Here is a 22,649-nt window from a genome sequence, read left to right on the forward strand (position 1 = left end):
TTATGGGTTAGCAATACACCAATAGTGTAGAGTGTCCTCGTAGTTTCGCGTGGCCTCCACCGCGTGGACTGTGAAGCCGCATTTCTTCAGCAGTTTGACGGTATTTTCCCGCCCATAGCACGTTCCCAGTCCCATGCTCCCGGGGAACTGATACGACACGGGCAGGCAGTGTAGCAGACTGGCCGTGTAGAACATCGGTGCGTGGCCAACGGACAGGTTGTCTTCTAGATTCGAGTTCATGTTTGGGTCGAGACAAGAGAGCATACCCCCAGGCTTCAGGACCCGTCGGATGTCGGACAACATGAGGTCGGGACGCGGGACGTCGTGTAAGGTTTTGAAAAAGAGCGCGAAGTCGAAAGTATCCGTCCACTCAGCCGGCATTTTGCTGGCGTCGGCGCAGACGTATTTGACGTTGCCGACGTTCTTGGTCCTGGCATATTCGGTGGCGTATTCTATGGCATCCTCTCCAATGTCCACTCCCACCGCGGAGCAGTTGGGAAAATGAGATGCGATATTGAAGGCGGCACCACCTTGGCCACACCCAACATCCAGAACCCGAAAGCCATTCTCTGAAAAGAGAGATTGTAAAACACCACATCACGATTTCTTTTTTACTCATCATAACACATGACGTATATTTTATCATAATATTTCATAATCTTACAGACATCACGACAGTAAGGCCAAGTGTTTAGTATGAGTTCTGCATGAAAAGTGATACACAGGTGAACTTGCGAAGGACTACATCAATCATGTGCATTATAGGATACGGTGTTTAAACGAGCCTTCGAGATTTGTCATTAATGGAGATAACAATTTTACCTGATGGTCGCGTTAGCTGTACTCTAAGCATCACAGCGGACAATGATAAAAAAAGAGTCTTTTCAAGTATTATTCGCATGGGAAATGGCATCAACTTACCTAGACCTTTCTTGAGAGCTGGGTGCGAGGCTATGAATGACTGACAAAGTTGATCTCTGAACCACATACTGCTTATGTCATCTTCGTGCTGGTGGAACTGTGTGTACTTCGAGTAGGGAACACCTGAACATCGGAAAGAGAAATGGTTAATTTAGCGTCGAATTGGCATTAAAAAATTCACATATTAGACAGGCGAAATATAAATACATGTCAGTCCATTTATCGGGTATACGCAACTACTAACTTCATACGAGACCCTTTTGCTGACTTGGTTTGGAATGTGTTCTAATCTCCTCATCTAATTCGTCTCTTCGTTCCATCATCTCGGCCTCTCGTCTATTCGTTTTCTCGTCTGCTCGACGTCTCGTGTTTTCATATTTTCATCTTCTCATGTTCTCGTCCTTTCGTGTTCTCGTCCTCTCGATGTCTCGTCGTCATGACTTCTTGTCTTCTGTGTTCGTCTCGTCATGTTGTCGTTTCGCCTTCTCGTCTTTTCTTCTTGTCTCCTCGGCTCCTCGTCTTCTTGTCTCGTTACGTCTCCTCGTGTCTTCGTCTTCTCGTATCGTTTCGTCTCCTCGTGTCCTCGTCTTTTCGTCTTATCTTCCTCTCGTCTTCTCGTCTTGTTTCGTCTCCTCGTGTCCTCGTCTTCTCATCTCGTTTCGTCTCCTCGTGTCTTCGTCTTCTCGTCTTATCTTCCTCTTGTCTCCTCGTGTCCTCGTCTTCTCGTTTTATCTTCCGCTCGTCTTCTCATCTCGTTTCGTCTCCTCGTGTCCTCGTCTTCTCATCTCGTCTCCTCGTGTCCTCGTCTTCTCGTCTGATCTTCCGCTCGTCTTCTCATCTCGTCTCCTCGTGTCCTCATCTTCTCGTCTTATATTCCGCTCGTCTTCTCATCTCGTTTCGTCTCGTTTCCTCGTCTACTCATCTCGTCTCCTCGTGTCCTCATCTTCTCGTCTTATATTCCGCTCGTCTTCTCATCTCGTTTCGTCTCGTTTCCTCGTCTACTCATCTCGTCTCCTCGTGTCCTCATCTTTTCGTCTCATCTTCCGCTCGTCTTCTCATCTCGTTTCGTCTCCTCGTGTCCTCGTCTTCTCATCTCGTTTCGTCTCCTCGTGTCCTCGTCTTCTCATCTCGTTTTGTCTCCTCGTGTCCTTGTCTTCTCATCTCGTTTCGTCTCCTCGTGTCCTCGTCTTCTCATCTCGTTTTGTCTCCTCGTGTCCTCGTCTTCTCATCTCGTTTCGTCTCCTCGTGTCCTCGTCTTCTAGTGTCTTCGTCTTCTCGTCTTCTCGTCATCTCGTCCCCTCGTGTCCTCGTCTTCTCGTCTTCTCGTGCCCTCGTCTTTTAGTTTTCTCGTCTCTTCATCTTCTCTTCTCGTTTCTTGTCATCTCGTCATTTCGCCTTCTCGTTTTATCTTCCTTTCGTCTGATCTTCTTCTCGTCTCTAGTCTTTCGTCTGATCGTCTTCGCATAATTTCACCTTCTCGTCCTCTCGTTTTTTCATCATAGGGTCTTCTCGTTTTCTAGTGTTCTTTCCTTTTATGAATCTGTTTGCTGGTTTGTTTCCTGCCCAATTCAAATCCATTTCATGTGATTTTCACGACTTCTTAACTTCTCTTGTGTTGTGTCTTTATGGGGCACAAGGCTATTACCAGTATAAGTTAGAGGACCCTCTACGACTGAGTTTCGTTCAAGGCAGAACAACGAGAAAATAAAACAGAATTCGTGAACGTGCCATTTTAAAACGGAACAATTATTTACGGTGGAAATACTGCATTTATCCTGATAGAAATATATGATTATCGTGAAAATTTTTGATGATTCACCTAGTGGTCCGTCTTTCTTGATCACTTCAAGCATGGCGTTGTAGGCCTCTGACATGATGGGAATCCCGGCGCACCAGGTCACAGTGCGGCCCACAAGTTCGTCCTTCTTGAAGGCGGGCACTCGATGAGCGGGAATGTAGTACGTCTTGTCAACAGCGTTGTACTCGACGATTCCGCTGCACACCATGGCACCGAGCCACTCCCGGACGTACCTGGTATCAAATTGAACCCAGACAAGACGTCCTCTACATTTATTATGCTCACAGCCTGTATGCATACATTTTCCAGAGTTGATGAGGAGACATTATTGTGATATCAGTCGAACAACAACTTATTGTACTAGGCGTTTAAAAAGTGATGATATCATTTGTCTCTTTAATATGAGGAGAAATTAATCACATTGAATTGACCAAATCAAATTGAAACTCTTTCAAAGCAAAGCGGATCAACCAATGAGAAGGACTGCTGCCGGACCCTAAGATGCACCGACGCGTGCACATGAACATTCACACACAAAAGCAATATAGCAACGTTCAAGCCCATCACACACATACAAATGCAAACCGTGAATAAGTAATCATAGTATACTTCAAACATTTCACAGCATGTCACGCCTTACCGTTCTTTGAAGTTGCCCGCATCGGCTATTTCCTGACTTGTCTTCGGGTTCGACTGAAAGCCGACCAACGTGTCGAAGAGACCCGACTGGATACCGAAGGCAATCCCCAGGGCCTTAAATCCTTCGAACATCGTGTGCTTCATCTGCTTCAGAAAGTCTTCCGTGGTTTCGTTCGCACATTCCTCTGCCATTTTGTCGGTACTGGTCAGATACAAGTGAAAAAAAAAACCTCCTCGATAAATAACGAAAAACCAAAACAAAACAAATACATCCCAAGAAAACTCCGATTTATATCAACCAAAGTCCGGCGACAAAAGCATGCAAATGAATGGTGGTGTCTAGGCCTCAGAGTTTCTTCCTTTAATCTTGTAGGGCTTTACATGGCTTCCTTGGCCGGATCTTCACCAGTGAATTCTCAGCACGAATTCAGAAAGGATAAAAGACACCGATTGCAATCGCTCAAGTATACTTCTAGATGGTTTTAACGATTCAACCCTGACACTACCAACGGTAATCTCATTGTACACAAAGTCAATAAAGTTTTGAGGTGGCCGATGTAGGAGGGTTAAACGTCTATGCATCCGTCACAAAGGTTTACCAAGAAAATCCCTACATTGTCCCTATGCTCGCTACAAGGTACGTGAGCCATTCAAGGTCTTATTCCTGCATGGTGTAACTATATCTGGTAAGAAAATCCCCTAACGAGAAATTCATGATGGTTGCGATGGAGTGTGATCTGCTCGTGGTACAAACTCTCATAACTTTACTGTAGGAATCAATCATGCATATATTAGTTATTTATTGTTATTTACAACAGGTATAGACCCTACGGAATCTCGAGACAATTACCGACGAACAAGCGTTCCATGTACAGTTTTTCATGGTTTATTGAAGTCGTGACTCGCAGCAATTAGATTCCTGAATTGCTCACAATTGTACATCAAAGCAATGATGCATACATTATAACAAAACTGTCTGTACTGCAAATACATAATCACAAATGTCCAACGTTTTATGCTGTCCCCACCTATATACACGAGATTCCGATTAGCGATTTTACAAAGCCGTACTTACTGTATCCCCCATTTGGACACGTAGTTCTGACTGTAAAACCAGAAATATTCGCGGCATGAAATTTTCGCGAAGTGGAGCCGGCGGCCCATTTCGCGACATGAAATTTTCGCGAATTGCCACTCGCACTCAATACATAGTGTAGACAAGAATTTTTGCGTGCATTTTAATTTCTTCTTCTTTCTTCAATTGCAGCTCCATGCTTGAAGATTACGCGAATCTTGGCTCGCGAAATTCGTAAAAATTTCATGCACGCGAAAATGTATGGCTTAACAATATTCATATTGAATGGAAAACGCCATAGAATTCAACAACAAACAACAAGCCATGGTTAGCTCCAGGACCCCAACCCCTACTTCATACTCCGCAGTTTTACCCGCCATAATGCATTTGGCACGTAGCATAATGTGCAATGCCTGTACAGTAACCCAGTCGATGTAAACAGATGCCGATGTTCAATGCAATGGAGCCTATATAAGAGCCTATAGCAGAGTGAGTGCACGACACTTACCTTTCCCCAAGACTGTGCAAAGAAGATGATCATCTTAGTAAGATCAAACCAAACTGCTTTGTCATGTACCAAAATGTCTACAATACGATACACTCTAGTCAAATAAGGTGTTTTGCATTGATTTCGCTGTACGGCACGTGTGCAATGGAGAAGGTCAGATTAAAGTTCAGAGGACTATAAATCCCGAGGGACGCTAAGAAAGAGACGGTAGTATTATTTCACGTTCGGGAGGTATGAGATCAAAGATCGCATGTCTTTGTGTTGTTAGTGCTGTACTTATATAGAGTTTTATTGCAAAATGAGTTAACTCCATTCTTATCAATTCGAGATATTTGTAATAAAGCCTACTTAATATAAGGAAAATGGATATTTCTTGTCATAACTTCCAGAATATTACTTGTTATGCATCAATTAGTGATGAGGACTGGTATTTGAAAGGCTTGATCTCTCTGTGGACTTAAGCTAACTGTAAAAGTTTAATGTTAAGGAACTGCGCTTAAAAGGGATGGCTAGTAACTGATCAGTGGGCCAGTGGGAATGCTGGGGGATGATTGTTCCAATTCTTGTGGGATTCATTTAAGAGTAAATTATATATCTATTGTTGTGTGAAAATTATTTGCTTCAGAAGTGAACGGTCTCATATTCAAGTAATGTGCAATTTAATGCCCTGTCACTGTACAGGCATGCTAGCCTGGAACCATTAAACTGCACATTACTTGAATATGAGCCCATTCTGAAGCAAATAATAACAATAGATATGTAATGTACTGTGAATCCCACAAGGATTGGAACAATCACCCCCCAGCATCCTGATTGGTCACTAGCCATCCCCTTTAACCTGTTTTGCCATCAAACTGTTCATTTTTATGTAGGCCTATAATACAACACATACATACATACATACATACGCAGGGGAGTTTGTTTGGATGTGTTAGTTTATATGCTTGTCTAGGCCTAACTGAAAAGAGAAGGAATGTCTCTTCTCGCTCAAACATGCCGAGCATGGGCAATTGTAGTTGTGCTGCTGCTCAAGTGAAGATAACAACAACAACAACAACAGCAACAACAACAACAACAACAACAACAACAACAACAACAGCAGCAACAACAACACTAGCGAACATACACGCACATCAACAGAAAACTTTGCAACTTCTCTGGAAATAGTAAAATTTTATATGATAGTGCTTATAATTTATCTCACCCTCCCCCTGTAAGACAATTTCGATAGGCCTAAACAAACAGACAGACAAACAAACGAGGAGACAGGTAGGCGAAACCTGAACAACAATATACGCCGATACGCCTATGATTGTTATTCTTCTGTGCCTTCCATTGGGCTCTATCGTCATGACTTATCATAACAGAATAAAGCGACTATTGTTAGGTCCTACTAGTACTTGAGATTTTTATATGTCACTTCAGGGGTTTGACTTTAACCTGTAGAGATAGCAATGATAATTAAGAGATAGAAAGAGAGATAATGGGAAAATGAGGCTTGCTTGGGTATGTTGGGTGACAGACAAAAAAAAAAAAACTCCATATAATAGGCTCGTGTATGCGTAGTATACAATTTTAGTAACTATATGCCAAGGAGGTTCAAGAGATAGAGTCATAACAGTTGATATCTCTTTTTCTTTGCGGTATACTCAAAATAATATCTAATAATGATAATATCTAATAATATCTAATAAACATTTATTTTTTATGGTAATTAATTTTCGCCATCACTATAATACTGAGCGATACAAAAGACACGGGGATACGTGTATAGATATTACCCGAATACTGATGAAATAAAGACGAAAAAAAAACTACTCGACTGGACACTAATCTCGCATATTATAAAGAAATATACTTAGAGATGATAATATATACCATACCAGTTTTATTAGTCAGAATTAATCGGAAAGCGACTTTTCCAGGAGGATGCAGTTTCAATTACTTTTAAAGCAGGCAGCGGTAATTTATACTTTTTCACATATCGTTTCTTGAAGGGCTTGACTTTTTTATGTGCTTTATCATTAAACAAAATTTCATTTCTTTTAATAAACTGCCCGTAGGTCCCCAGAGGAATATAAAATTATATAAATGTGAATATCTGAGTAAATTACATACAGTTTGAGAGACTATACATAATATAACCAGTTGAGTGTAACTGCAATACATTGTTCATCCATCTGCTGTTAACAATATCTCACTGCACCAATATATTTAATGCTTGTGTTACATTAATTCGTAGATACTTACAATTATTGGAACCATGGACCTATAGTGGAACGGACTCGATTACTATAATAATAGGCCTTATCAATAATCCACACTGGCAAGAGAGGACTTTGTTACGTCCGCTATAGCAGTTGATGAGTGAGGGCAGTGTTTCAGCTGACAGGTGCCAAGACGGGTTTACAGTCAGAGCGTTATTCAAATTCATGAAATTCTTCCGTCGAGTATTGCAACTGATTAACAAATTTACGTCGATTTACATGGGGCAATTTGTAATTAAGTTGCAGTCAGAGCGTTGTCTAACTTCATAGGTCGTATTGAACTTCCTTTTCCAGTATATTGTTATTGCGACCTCGAAGATAGACCTACAGTGAAATAATTTCTCCAAGTACCCCATCAGATATCAGTGACGTTTGACACTGCACTGTCTTTCCCTTTCCTTTTTCTCTGTATCTCGCTCCCTCCCTTTGTCTTTCTCTGTTTGATTTTTTTCTCTCATTATATAGGCCTAGGCCTAATAGCTCTGGGCATAGAGTTACAGGGCCTATAATGGTGTCTTCAAAGTGTGTCAACAACATTTAGTGAAGGAATAATATAACACATGACCCTGTATATAACGTTTTCTTCCGGTGACCTCAGAACTGCTCTTAATGACGATTTTACGATTATACCACCTATATATATATATACATAGATTTGGTTGAAAATGGAGACTTTGACCATCTCCTTGCGCACTCCTCTTCTACTTTTACGGTCTTGAATAGCCTTAATAGTTCAGACAGCAGTAAAACGTTGTCTTATCAGTCATAAACAGGCTCTATTACGTGCTATCAATGTTTCCAGTGGTACTCACGTCATCACTAATGACATTGTGCGACTGTGATCGTGCATGCAGTGTTTACCACGCGCTTTAAAGGGATAGCTATATAGGTTTGGTTGAGATGAGGATTCAGGTTTTACCTTTTGCGAGATATTAGAAACCTCTAACATGAAATGTTGAAGAGGACTTAAAAGGTTTTTTTTTAAATGGCTCAAAGTAAAACAAAGTGACCCTAATAGAATGTCATGGGTCCCACCTTTTATTAGGATTGCCTTGTTTTGAATATCTCAGCCATTTTAAAACCAACTTTCATCAAATAAACTTTGAATTCCTCTTGTGCTCTTTCATATTTTCATGAGGTTTCTCATTACCTCAAAAAAATCATCCTCAAAAGTGTGAGAAACCTATAGCCCAGCAACCAAAACATTACCATCCCTTTAATGACATCTAAATAGATCATTAAACTCATTAGGTTCTCATAGGGAACGCATGTCAGCCTTCTTCTTGCTTTTGTCATCTTTACATCACTTATAGTTATTCAACTTTTGGTCTCAATCAAGATCTATTTCGTATCCCTTTCTGTCTTGAAGACAACAACCAACATAATTATGCATCATGACAACTCTATAATTATATGGGGAAACAAAGAAAAAAAGGTGAGCAATGATATGGCAAGGAAAGATAGATATATTGTGGAAGTCAATAATCCAGTCAAGGAATATCTATAGAAAAAATAATATAATAAGAAAATAGTCAAGGTCTTTGTGAATAATCGAGTATTAGATCGATAAATATTATAGAAGATAGGCCCCAATAGATAAATAGCTAGATATATAGATAGATAGATAGATAGATAGATAGATAGATAAGATTGATAGATACAAGATAGATAGATAGATAGATAGATAGATAGATAGATAGATAGATAGATAGATAGCTAGGTAGATAGGTAGATAGATATAGATAGATAGATAGATAGATAGATAGATAGATAGATAGATAGATAGATAGACAGATAGATAGATAGATAGATAGGTGGATAGATAGATAGATAGATAGAGATATTATATCGATTCTCTTTCTCATATACGGCAGACAAATTTTTGATTGGTTTGGAATTGCCATTTAAAGAAAGAAGACATGAGTTATAATCATAACGTATAGGCCTATAGGCATTCAAGACCTGAAAATACTTCACCATCAAAGACAAAAAAAAAAACAACAACAACAAAAAGTAAATGGAAATACGGCATGATGATAAAGGGCACAGAGATAGATCTATAAAACAACGAGGAATTTGAGGGAAGGACTCTCCATAATTTCTTTCAGACATTCCGTTTTCACTGGTTTTGTAGTAGGCTTAGGCCTAATGTATAACAAAGATGGATGCACCGTTTATCTTTAGATAAGTAATAGTTCATGATCCCTTGAGATGTTGTCTGCACTATAGGAACCTACATGGGGATGGAAAGAAACTATTTAAACAAAGGAGGGAAAAGGGAAGGAAAGAAAATGCGTCACCGGTGTAGGTCTATTTTCACAGAATTCCTTACGCTACTTGCTGACAATGGTATAAATGAACATTTTCCCCGATATTGTCGTTCACAGTTGCTATGAATGTTGTTGTTGTTGTTGTTGTTGCTGCTGCTGCTGTTGTTGTTGTTGTTGATGTTGTGGCTGTCGTCGCAGCTGCCACAGACGTCGTCATCGGCGTTGTTGCTGTTGCCGTTGTTGTTGTTGTTGCTGTTTATTGTTTTCTTTTTCTTTTGGTCTTTCCTTTTTCTTACTTTGTGCGCATTCCAGTAGCTAGTAGATTTTAGCAGATTTTCAGCTGTGTTCATGAGTAATTTCAATTCAATTTGTGATTCCTATCACAAGGAATGAGGAGGATTATTAGTTGGGTGTTCTCCCACTCACGTCTCAACTATTACGACCGAGACAAGGAGCCAAAAAAACCCTGTCAAAACACCAGAACGGATTGTGAGAAGTTTGTGAGGCCGGTATAGAATGTGAGGATGAGTATCTGGGAACTCATCCCACTTCCTACCCTGCATGGAGCTGGACAAACGATTATAGAACAGCGGCGGCAGCTGCAGATATATCATGATGATCACAAGTGTTTTGAGGATCGCGCGCTGTACACGGTACGGGTGTACGTACACGTACACAACGAGGACTTCCGATCCGATCACCGAGCAAAAAGGACAACAATAACAACGAGGAACGAATAGAGAAGGTAGGCGTAGAGTTTCTACATCATTATTAACTTCACATACAGTAAAGCATCTCTTCGTATTACTATTATTGAGGCATGTATTGCTTGATTTGCAGTTCGGCGGTTCTAGATTCTGACAATGGTTTACTATCTGCTCGCTAACCTCCTCGTGTAAGTTTTCATCTTGCCTTCGTGTGTAGAGGAAGCGTGATAAAGCACAGGTTCCTCACACAATGTTGACCCGTGACTTGGGGCCGGGCCAAAAGTCTCCGGATGACCCGTCTGATTGTGTTCGTTGTCAGCTGCTCGATGCTCATGATGTCACCCCTGCGATAGACGGTACAGTTGTACAGAGACGTCTAAATCAATGGCTTTCCTAAAGAGGGCATGAAAATTAGGGTTTACTCATTACGTTGTGCCAATCTATTTTAATAGGAGATAAATTTGCACGTGTCCAACCAGATTGTTTTGTCACTCGGCCATTGACTCGGGGTAATCCAGATAATCCCATTCCGCATTCGGGCCATTGCTCAGTACAGTACCGGTAGTCGGGGATCCTACACCACAGACACAATCATTTGCACTTGACAAACTAGTAGTTCCGTATAGAACCTACCCATATATGTTTATGATACCAGCTTGAATGTTGCACCACATGGTGCACAACTTCTAAAGTCAATGAAGACTTGCCATGAAAAGTTTTTAAATTTTGATGTTGCTGGAAGACCTATGTTATACTAATACTAATAGTATATTCCCAGTTTTGGCAAGTGATGATATTTGCCATCATTGGACTGTTTCACAAAGATTATTACAAATTACAATAATTGTGGTGTTACCATAGTAACACGTACGCCTCTGATACTTGCACCTGATAGGTCATCATCCAGCTACTACCGGTACTAGTACTTTTGCCACTGCAGTTGTTACAACACAATCATTGCACAATATGTGTAGAAGAGTAAACAAGGTCGGATTTCCAGAATCCAGACACCAAAATCTTAAATTACTTTGGTGATAAAACAGCTACAAGTGTACTATCAGGACTCGACTGATCACATTGGCTGATTTGTGATTCTTTATTTTTCCATATGTGACTATGACTGTGTGTTCAATTTATTGAATTCCTAGATTATTCCAGAATATAATTAAACTCATGATTTTTTCTTATTGTACCTGTACCAACAAGTGTCCATGTATTCAAAGATAAGCAGCTGTTATTGTTTAAAGGGACTGTACAGTACTGCTTGAGGTGGGGATTCATGTTTTTTACATTCCTATAAAGTGAGATAACGAGAAACCTTGAAATATGAAAGAGCATGTAATTTTAAGAAGGATTCAATGTTTATTTGATGATAATTGGTTTTCAAATGGCTGAGATATCCCAAAAAGTGATGATAATGAAAGACTACATGCCACAACTTTATTAGGATCTCTTTGTTTCACCTTGTTTTTGGATATTTCAGCCACTTCAAAACCAATTTTCATCAAATAAACTTTTGATACCCCTTAGAATTGCATGCTCTTTGACATCTCATAAAGTGATTTCTGAATATCTCACAAAGTGTTAAAAGCTAAATCCTCACCTCGACCAGAACTGTACACACCCTTTAATCTAACCATTTTGTTTTGTTTTGTTTTGTTTTGTTTTTTCATTTTGGAGCTTTTAGGGCATAAATAGAATATTGACTTTTACCTTTCTGTTTTGTCTGGTCTTTTCAGCTCTTCCCTTCAGTTTAGATTTATATCTGTCACTTTTCACCAATTTCTTTTGTTCGTTTTTTTTTTGGAAGAAAGTACAATGGCACCTTTGTTGGTGATACATCTTAAAGCATTGTCTTTCATTATCAGTGAAGCACCCAAAACATGTACACTTTGAAGCAATAATAGTTTATGGCAGTTGCTTAAAAGGTCACATGATATTTTTTAAAGATGTGCTAGAGAACTTAATGTACAATACTTGCAGAAAAGGCTGAAAGAATTTTCCTTTTATCTCTCTGCCCTCTTTCTCCCTCTCTTTCTCTATTTTTCTGTCAAGCTTACTACCCTTACCCCATAAAGACTGCAGCCAAATGTTAGAATATATTTTAACATTCAGTTTATTAGATGATGTTTATTTCCTTTAAAAGCTGTAAAAAGTTTTACAAGCATTGACTACAAGATTAACTTTGAAAAGAAATGTAGTAAGTTGAAATTCTAGTAATCTGGATTCAGTTTGACAGTACACTAGACTTTTTGTTTAGTTCCTTCATTACCAGAAATGTTGATTTTTATCTAAATGTGTGAAGGAACATTTTTATTGGCAGCCAAACAAAAATAAAATAAAAATAAAAACAAACAGTGCTTTCCTACATCCTGAACATTTGCATCAGAAGTTGCTATATAAAGGCAATTACCCAAAGATTTGATGAGAAACTTTTCATGAATTTCATACCTTGAAAGAGCATTTTCATTTTAATACCTTCATAATTCCATGGTTTTGCTGTGAATGCCAACACTTGATAACCTGTTCTACTGATTCAAATGTTGGTTAATTTTTGGTAGCAGCAGCTCTTTTGATTTTGGCTGGTGCAATGATAAAGGTCATGTGACAGGTTGTTTTATTTATGTCCTACACATGTTGGGGATCAGATCCCACTGCATTGAGCAGTTATGGGTGCTAATTACCAAACAAAAAACAACAAGTGAAAAAATATAAAGGCAGTAAGTTCACACTAGTACCATTTTGTTTCAGTAAAAAAATGTACGAAGGGATAGATTAGAAAAGAAAAAAGACACCCAAACAGAAAGAATTGTTGTTTGTGGATTCAGACTTTGCCAATATAAATGGGCTAATAGTTGATATATTGTTTACAAAAGACATCATATCTAAAAATAAAGTTTTATCTCGTGACATCTGCGCTTTAGAGTAAATTGAACTTCAGTCAAAGTCAAGACATGTGCAGAGTGCTTAGCTATGTTTATACAAAGACATTCTGCACATAATACCCTCTTTGTGGGCAATCAAAAAGTTAATATCTTTTGTAGATTGTCCTCTGGAGTACATTTTAGTAGTTCCTGACAAACACGAGTGAATATGAGGATGATCAATTTACTTGTTTGAAATAAAATGTTATGTGGTGTTTGCCCTCATTTATATTTTTGAAATGTTATACAAATTTGTCTTTTCCCTGATTATTTTGATACAAATCACTTTTATTGGGGAGATCACCATTTTGTTAAAATTGTTTTTTAACTGGTAGCAAATACATTGAAAACAACTCTAAAGCATTTATCACGAGGTGAAGGGGGAGGGGATTAGTTATCAAAGGTTACCATCTATCCAGGCTGGAAAATTTTTTGGAAGCGTTCAAAAGTTAATGAGGTACATGTAAATAACATTCAGGGTCATAAACTGGTCATATGCTGCTGAGCCCATGACGCCCATTTATCCATTTTTTTATATCAAATAACCATGTTTTGTGTCTGTTTTGCTTTAAGAACTCGCACAGTAGACAAGAAGCAATTACAGTGTACTTTTAAAACTTCTGGGAAGTATCCTCTGGGAAGAATATCTGCTGATCTAGCAATAAGAATAGACTCATTTAGGGTGCATTTATCAACTCTTTTTCTCGGCAGAAACAGGTTTTCCAAACAGCTTTCAAGGAATTTTTACGAGTTGATAAACGCAAAGCTGTTTTGAAAGCCTTTTCGAAAGCTGCAAATTTGTGGCTTTCCAAACAGGTTTCGTAAACAGCTTTTCAGAAACCTGTTTGTAAAAGCGTTTTGAAGTTGATAAATGCAAAGCTGTTTTGAAGCGGCTTTGTAGTATTGTACTGCAGTTACGAACAATGCACGCCTTATGACCTCTTCTCCTCGGGTCGAATTGCGCAATGCAGCTGTGCAGTGACAGGCCAGTTATCGTGTTCGCGAAGAGTTGATAAACGCAACTATTTTGGAAGCCGTTTCTAAAGGGCTTTGGAAATGGCTTGTGAAAGCCGTTTAAACGGGAAAGTTGATAAACGCAGCCTTAGAGGGATGGTATAGATTTGGTTGAGATGATGGATTCAGATTTTAACTTTTTGTGAGATAGTTAGAAACCACTGATGAAATATTAAAGAGCTTACAATCCTTAGAGGAATGAAAGTTCATTTGGTGAAAATCGCTTTTGAAATGGCTGAGATATATATCCAAAGACAAGGTGAAACAAAATGGGGTCCCACCTTTTAGTAGGGCCTATTTGTGTTGGAATCTCAGCCATTTCAAAACCAATTTTCATTTGATAAACTTTGAATTCCTCTGAGAATTGTATGCTCTTTCATTTTTTGTGAGCCCACCGGAGGTGAGGATATACTAAGGGATCACCTGCGGCGTCTGTCCGTCCGTCGTCCGTCTGTCGTCCGTCCGTCCGACGTCCGTCCGTCCGCCGTCCGTCCGCCGTCCGTCCGTCCGTCGTCTGTCCGTAACGCTACAAAAACTTCAATAACTCATTACTCTGGGCTTCAATTGCAATCAAACTTGGAGGGAAGAGGGGTCATACAAAGTTTCACATTTTACCATATATGAAGGTCACCTCAAGGTCAACGCTCACAGGCAGGGGTCAATGAACTGTAAGGCCCAATGTTAAGTTTTTATGGCACGTTTCTATTATGGGTCTTAAAGGACAAGTTCACCTTCATAAACATAAGGATTGAGAGAATGTTACAATATTAGTAAAACAGATCATTGAAAGTTTGAGGAAAATCGGACAATCCGTTCAAAAGTTATGAATTTTTCAAGTTTTTGTGCAGTAACCGCTGGATGAGAAGACTACTGCAGTGTATGATGTGACATGCGTACAACAATGTAAAGAAAATATAAAGAGAATTTCACAAAATTTCATCTTTTTAAAAAAGTACACATTCCCTTGACTTGTTACCGACATATGTTATGGGTAATATTATCTCCCCTGCCTGTAGAAAGAGGCAAGTCAAGTGCTCTTTTATTATGTGAAAAAAAGTGAAAATATGTTGAATTTTCTTTACATTTACTTTATACTGTTGTACGCATAGGACATCACAAGCTGTAGTAGTCTCCTCATCCAGCAGTTCCAGCACAAAAATTTTAAAAATTCATAACTTTTGCATCGATTGTCCAATTTTCCTCAAACTTTCACTGATGTGTTCTACTAATATTGCTGCATTCTATCAATCCTTATGTTTATGAAGGTAAACTTGTCCTTAAACTTTTGATTCATAAATCCATTTGTGACCAAACTTAGATGGTAGATGTCCCTTGGGGAGTGGATAGGCACCACAAGGTCAATGGTCACAAGCAGGGGTCAACGAACTTTAGAGCGCAATGTTAAGTTTTTATGGCGCTTTTCTATTATGGGTCATGACTTTTGATCCATAACTCCATTTGTGACTAAACTTAGATGGTAGATGTCCCTCGGGGATTGGATAATCACCACAAGGTCAAAGGTCACAAGCAGGGGTCAACAAACTTTTAGAGTCCAATGTTATGTTTTTATGGCATGTTTCTATTATGGGTCATAACTTTTGATCCATAACTCCATTTGTGACTGAACTTGGATGGTAGATGTCCCTTGGGGAGTGGATGATCACCACAAGGTCAAAGGTCACAAGCAGGGATCAATGAACTTTTGGAGCCCAATGTTAAGTTTTGAATGGCACGTTTCTATTATGGATCATAACTTTTGATCCATAGCTCCATTTGTGACTGAACTTGGATGGTAGATGTCCCTTGGGGAGTGGATGGTCACCACAAGGTCAAAGGTCACAGGCAGGGGTCAACAAACTTTAAGGGCCCAATGTTAAGTTTTTATGCCGCATTTCTTTTTTGCCGTAATTTTTTACCCTTTTATATCTCTTTTTATCTGTTATATCTCTTTTTTTAATCTGTTATATCCCATTTGCGTACAATTTCTTGTACGCGAATGGGCGAGACACATTATGACACTTGCCTTGTTCAGAAGAGGTTTCTCACTATCTTACAAAAAAGTTGGATACCTGAACCCTATCTTAACCAAAACCATGCCATCCCTTTAAGCCTGTAATGACTATGCATGAAGTACATGTGTAATAGACAGTGGTAAATAACGTTTAACTATGACTATTGTGGCACTTTTTTTTTGTGAGGGGGGAATTCTCACATTCAGTTCTGAGAATGTATCTAGGTATACCCTTGTTGTCTGAAGAAAAGATAGACAAAGTTAAATTGACTATCAAATTGGCTAATTATTGTCCAAGTAAGCTTTGAAGTCAGTTATGAAATAGAAGAGAAACTCAAATTTGTGATTACATTAACTTTGATACAACAGGCAAAGTCAGAGATTAGTCATAAATTGCTGAAAACTTCCTTTTTTATTTTTTGAATGAAGCTTTCTGTATTCTGCTGTTTATTTACAAGTCAACTTGGAATGTGGGATGAAAGTTCTCTCTGAATATGATGGATAATGTTGCAGATGAAATTTCTGCAAATGTGCATAGCTTGACCAGCAAAAAGTGTGCGATTCTTATTGGCTTTAATAAAGAATTGGATGAGAATTTAAGCTGCCATAAGGTGAGCTCTTGTGTAGGATTCAGATTTTCCATCCATATTCCTCTAAGAATTCACACTGAATTGCAGGTCCAGGACTGGACTTATACTGCCACTGCCTGGTACACTGCCTGGCACACTGAATTGCAGGTCCAGGACTGGACTTATACTGTCACTGCCTGGTATTTTGTATATATTTTATCTCCTTTGGCGACCAGGGATGACATGTCATAGCGCTTTGCATCCAGTGGAAAAGAAGCTCTATAAATGTCTATTATTATTATTATTAATTATTGTGCAACACAACCAATAATGATTTCAAAACAAATTAAAAAAAGTAATGAATTGTCAAATTTGTTGTATCAGTGCTTGTGTTAGCAATAGAACCTTGGACTCAGAAATAATGCTATCTAAACTCTATGTACTCTTTTTTTTTCGGACAGAGGTTACTTTTCCATCAGATTCAAGTATCAACACTGTGTTTCCCTTGTAATCATGAATGTTATGTCAACCCAACAGCAACTTATATCATCAGCTGAGAAGTAGAAGGTCACTATCGCTTTCCAAGATTTAAGCATAATCAAAAACAACACATTGTCAATCAACTTTCAGGAAATAAAAATTTACATTTTAAAATCACAAGTGGGTAAATCTATAAACGTTGTCCCAAATATCAGGTGAAAAAGGTTATGATTTTTTCGCATTTTAAGGAAAATTAGAATAATTCAAAATTTACACCATAATGTAGAGAATATCAAGAATTACAACATGATACCAATTATTCAATACCCCTCCCCCCCCCCCCAAAAAAAAAAAAAGAAAAAAGAAAAAAAGTGGTAATGCCATTCTGGTTCTCAACCAGCAATTTGTTCTTCTTAGAACATGACAACAGGGTGTACATCATTTCTTTATTTTTTTTATACCTTTGTTTGTATTTTTAAAAATCTTACACACTTCAGCTTAAAGTCGATAATTTGCAGCATTGCTGAATTAGTAATAATTCACCTCAAAAGCGAATCTAAATCCAGGATTAAGGTAGGATATTCAGAGCATTTCAGCACCTGTATACCGTACTTTACTCTTCCTCATGAGCTTAACAGTTTATTGTCAATATTTTTTCTTCATTGCTGTTTTTTTATGAGTGACAGGACACTTTGAAAGCTTATCTAACTCCTGGAGTAGTAAATACTTGACTTTCTATGGCTTTGCTTTGATCTTCAGTCGTATTGGCTTTCCAATTCAACATATTTTTAGTAAGGACTAGCACACAATGTTATCCTCCATGCAAATTTGGTTTCTTCATTTTGTGGATTTAGTGTTTGAAGATTAATACATTGAACTAGGCCTCAACTATTAAAGCAAAATATTACTAATAATAAAAGTGAAACTCTCAAAGATTAGTTTCAAGTCCTGCCCTGCATCTATTATGGGTGCATTTAAAGGAGACATAATTAATTATGTAAACATACTGTCTGTAGTTACAGCTACATGTCTATTTAGTGAATACAAAATATTAGTAGAACATCCCAGTGAAGTTTGAGAAAAGAAGACATTCTGTTCCAGAGCTGCTAGATAAGGAAGGTATAGTAACTTGTGATGTCATGGTAAATAATAGATGATATCATATAGCAATTATTGATGAGAATTGCATGTAGTTAATTTTTTCTTGCATAATGAAAGAGCGCTTGAGTATTACCTCCTTCAGAAGGCAAAAAGAATGATATTATACCCTTAACATATACCTTCTGGTGACAAGCCTGAGGAATGTATTTTTCACTTAAAAATTTGAAATTTTAGGCATTCTTGTCATATTTTCTTTAGATTGTTCCACTGCTGTGACATTTGCAAATTTCTGGAGTCTTATTTTTCAGTAATGACAGCACATTGATTTGAGCAAACCTTCAAATTCCTGTTTCTTTTGAACTGATTGCCCTATTTCCTTCAAACTTTACAGATGTGTTTTTTACTGACATTTCTACATTACCCCAAATCAGGATGACATGCATTTGTTACAAGTATCCCTTTAAAGACTGCCAGTAATTTCTATGGGGATTGCAACAGTGTGTTCAAGGTCCATGATGATACTCCGCCCAGAGGCTACCTTTGCCCCCCATTCACATCCCATTGGTAAATGATTGAAGAAAAGAAGAAAAAGATACTTCGGTGTGTACACACTCAGTGAAGTTGCCCCTGCTATCTCTTATAATTGCCCAGGCGAGATGTTGGGCAAACAGCTGAGCTAATATCCAAACCTTATGGATGATAATATGACTGAGAGAGATAGAGTGTTTTTGCCATTTCTCAACTGCGTGCTGTCTGTGTAAGGTTCAATTACTTTAGGAGTCTTCGGAAGGATCGCTAAGGTAAGCTTTGGAGTCAGAGTGATATTTACATTGCATGGAGCCTTGAGGGTTAGTAATGGCCTTCTTTTGCAAGAGCTGAGAAAAAGGTGGTGTTCAGTGGCAAATTGTGCATTGAAAAGTTTTCTTTTGGCATCAACACAGGACACCAAGGCCGGAATTCACGAAGGGGGTACAAGTCTTGTCTCGTTCTGTCTTGTCTATGAGTCCCCCTTTATTAGTTTCGCCGTCCCAGTTTCGTTTTCTGTTTACTCGCCTGAGTATGTATGTCTGTTTGATATTCTATCTTCCTAGAGGGCTTCCAGACTTTTTTCTTTTTTACTTTATTCCCAGTCTTTCTTCCCCTTTTTGCATCAGTTCAATTTCTATTGACATTCTGTACTTGAGGGGCCCACATTCTACAAGCATTGTCTTTTTAGTGGGTCCCTCCATTTTTCGATGTCTTACGCATTATGTCGTCTTTATCACTTCAGTCAAGTTTCATTACAACGTATTTCTTATTCCAAGGTTCTTCGATTTTATTTTTCTCAATTTACTTTGTCTTGACTATGCAACCTTATTCTCTGTTACCAAAGAAAGTGAAATGTTTATGTTCTTTTCGAAAAATGAAATAAAGCATGAATTGAATTGAATTGAATTGAATCTTGTCCATGGTTTAAACCATAGACAAAGGCCATTGGGCACCAAGTGTCGCATAGAATATTTTGTTATGAAATCAGTCATTTCATCAAGGAAATGACCATTTCATTAACGAAAATATCATTTTGTCGACAAAATTATCCTTTCGTTATGAAATATTGTCATTTCGTTACAGACTGTAAGGAGGGCAAATGGCGACAGCAGGAAGTTGACTGATAGTTATAGCTCGAAAAACACAAATCTATTTTCATAGCTGTTACAGTTTAGTTTCAAATAATTTTGGGTAAATTTATGTTATGAATATCTGGAAATTACAATAATGAAGATATTGTAGTAGGCCATCACACTTTGATTAGCCCAACACCTTGCCAGTTTTAATATCAATTATTGAGCATATAATAGGACACATTGTGTCAATTATTAGAAAGTCAGATCCAGCGCTTCTTTTTTACTTTTTCATCAGCACGCATTGATATCTTTGTGACGGTGTATTATAAATAAATGCATTGCACAGGAAAACAGTTTCCATTACATATTAACCACAACCAAGTCGTGGTAGGTGCCTACTTGAAGGCGACCAAATCTCACGTAATGTCTCATTGTCCTGATACATTGCCGTATTTTCAGTTTTATATATATTTTAAACTGAAGCAGCACTGAAATGTTCTGTATTTTTTGTGTTTTTGTTCTCTTTCTAGCCAGTCTCACTGTGCAGTTGTGTCCCAGTCCTTCCTTCATCGCATCCTCGAAGGCACTAGCTCTGCCTCCCTTTGAATTGCCATCAACAGGTGCGCTGGAATAACATCGGACGACATGCTGGAAATGCCGGGCGAGTACCCCCGCAAGCCGGGGATCTACATAACGAAGGTGCAGCTGATACTGGCGACATGTCTTGTGGCTGCCTGTATTCTACTAGTGGGACTGTTGTGTGGCCTGCTGCCCACCGCCCAAAACTGCATGTGAGTATAATATTATGATATCACAGGCCTCCCTTTCAGACAGACAAACACTTTCACACCACGTACAGCACCATATAGACCTATTCAGTTATAAAACACTGTAACTATTAAATGTTGGCCCGACTGGGGGGCTCAAAACAAGAAGAAAAGGTGATTCAATTGGTTATGCAATGAGTCAGGTGCGTTGCTTTGTCAGTTCATGAATCAGCTACGGGTATTGTTAGGCATACTAAAGCCCCCCCCCCCCCCCCCCCCCCCCCACCAGTTATGGCTGAAATAAACATAAAATTCAATTCAATTCAAATGATTTTATTTCCATATAAAGTAATGCAAAGCAATATACACTCAGCAAAAAAAAAAAGAAAGTAAACGCTTTTTCAACTTAAGATTTCTCGTAGAATATTTGGCTGAAAGCTAATGTATTTACCATATTGAAGGTAATTCAGTTTGCTATCAAACTGGTATGTCAACAAAAAGGAAAATTTTATGCATGAGTGAACACTATTGTTTTTCTCTTCCAGGGCACAAAAGTAAAAATTGCAAACTGAAAAAGTTGCCATTCATGCGTATGTGCTCCTCCATAGAGCAATAAAGAACAAACAACAAATTTCTCTCAAAAAGAAACATGAATTATTGAAAGTTGCAAAAATAAACATTTGATCTCTCTGATATCTTTAAAGCCCAAAAGATCAATGAAGGCTAAAAATAATGGAGGAAAATAAAGCATCTTTTGTCAAATCTAAATTCAAATGAAATCAGAGAAGAAGTAAAAATTAACAGAAATGGTAGAAATGTGAGGGTTTTTTTTTTTCCAATTGGGAAATTGTAAATAATGTTTGGTCTTGAAATTATCACATGGACTCTTAGATCACTAGATCAAAAGAAATAAATAAAGAAATTCTGTCATATAAAGTGGATTCCAATTGATCTGGATGAGTTATCCGCCATCAATGTAATGGAATAAAGACAAATAATGTGGATGGAAACAGAGCCATATTGACATGTTATGAACATGCGCCTTTGTATCAACTTTTAAACTTAGCCAGTGTAAGCTTATTTGGGAATTCAGATGATATTACCTCATAAAACCAGGCACTCAATAAAGATGATGAGTAATTGGAGCAATAAATCAAAGATGATTTGACTGTGTTGACATGGAGGAGGTGGTTTAGTTACTTCACCCTTTCAAGTTCCTAAAACCACATGACTGCTGTATCTTTTTATGATTAATTATAAGTTCAGTGTTTATTGTTAGTATTTATAGGAAGCAGCTAGTGTTAAAGAAGAGCATTATTTTTTCTTTCATTTGAACCCTTAATTGTCTTTATGGAATTATTGCATTTTTGTTCCAGAATCTTCAGAAGCCTCTTCATTATCAAATGCGTAACTGATTCTTCAGTTGGCAACACATTTTAGAATGATTTAGTTCCTTTGTCTTTCTCAGCATTCTTAAATTTTTCAAATTTGTGGAAGTTTCTTTCTTATTTTGTGCCTAATTTAGCCATTTCCTGTGATCTTTCTTCAATATATTATGATATGCAGAACTTAGATTCAGAGGTCCAAATATTATGAGGATAATGATTATTTTGTAAGAAAAATTCCCTCGAAGCTTGCTGAGTTCATAACGTTAGGAAAAGATATCAGATAAAGAGAACTTTACTTACAGTTTTGTATGCATCAGAATCCTACAATAAGTTCATTTCAGTTTTAGTTCACATTCATTTCATATTTCCACTTTCTCAATGAAATTACAAAATCATTGACATTGATACAACCAATACGAATACAAAAAATGTATGATCATGTCTTTTGATTGAAGATAAAAAGAACATACAGAACACAAATATTAATGGTCAATGTATCATGATATGAAGGTGCCACAAGGAAATAACAGAAATATGATGGGCCTACAATGTACATTAAAGCTATAACACTTGTAAAATTCATATGTGAGGAATTTTACAGAGATA

At 38.1% G+C, this 22,649-nt stretch overlaps 2 protein-coding genes across 2 annotated transcripts in view; one reads left to right on the top strand and one right to left on the bottom strand.

Annotated features, from left to right (window-relative positions):
* On the bottom strand, positions 1 to 5,028 carry LOC139724698 (S-adenosylmethionine-dependent methyltransferase Rv2258c-like). Its single transcript, XM_071635824.1, has 5 exons — positions 4,942 to 5,028; positions 3,360 to 3,560; positions 2,741 to 2,952; positions 922 to 1,044; positions 1 to 569 (listed from the first exon to the last, which is right to left on the bottom strand). The coding sequence occupies exons 2-5, from the start codon at positions 3,548 to 3,550 to the stop codon at positions 1 to 3; spliced, it is 1,095 nt and encodes a 364-aa protein (XP_071491925.1). The 5' UTR covers positions 3,551 to 3,560; positions 4,942 to 5,028.
* A 5,129-nt stretch (positions 5,029 to 10,157) lies between these two features.
* The window catches only part of LOC139724903 (aminopeptidase N-like), a 76,432-nt gene continuing 63,940 nt past the window's right edge, over positions 10,158 to 22,649 (top strand). The window contains exons 1-2 of the mRNA XM_071636031.1: positions 10,158 to 10,223; positions 20,419 to 20,679. Coding sequence (XP_071492132.1) covers positions 20,534 to 20,679 — 146 coding nt within the window. The 5' untranslated portion in view covers positions 10,158 to 10,223; positions 20,419 to 20,533. The remainder of the gene's footprint in view (positions 10,224 to 20,418; positions 20,680 to 22,649) is intronic.

Source organism: Diadema antillarum, unplaced genomic scaffold (genome assembly GCF_040938485.1).
Source record: "Diadema antillarum isolate AM-2024a unplaced genomic scaffold, OU_Dant_1.0 scf00000015, whole genome shotgun sequence".
Classification (NCBI taxonomy): domain Eukaryota; kingdom Metazoa; phylum Echinodermata; class Echinoidea; order Diadematoida; family Diadematidae; genus Diadema; species Diadema antillarum.

Coding starts and splice junctions, on each gene's coding strand:
- LOC139724698 (XM_071635824.1), bottom strand. CDS start 3,550: ATGGCAGAGGAATGTGCGAACGAAACCACGGAAGACTTTCTGAAGCAG. Junction 2,953..3,359: donor GCGGGCAACTTCAAAGAACG/GTAAGGCGTGAC, acceptor ATTTGATACCAG/GTACGTCCGGGAGTGGCTCG. Junction 1,045..2,740: donor CAAGAAAGACGGACCACTAG/GTGAATCATCAA, acceptor TCCGATGTTCAG/GTGTTCCCTACTCGAAGTAC.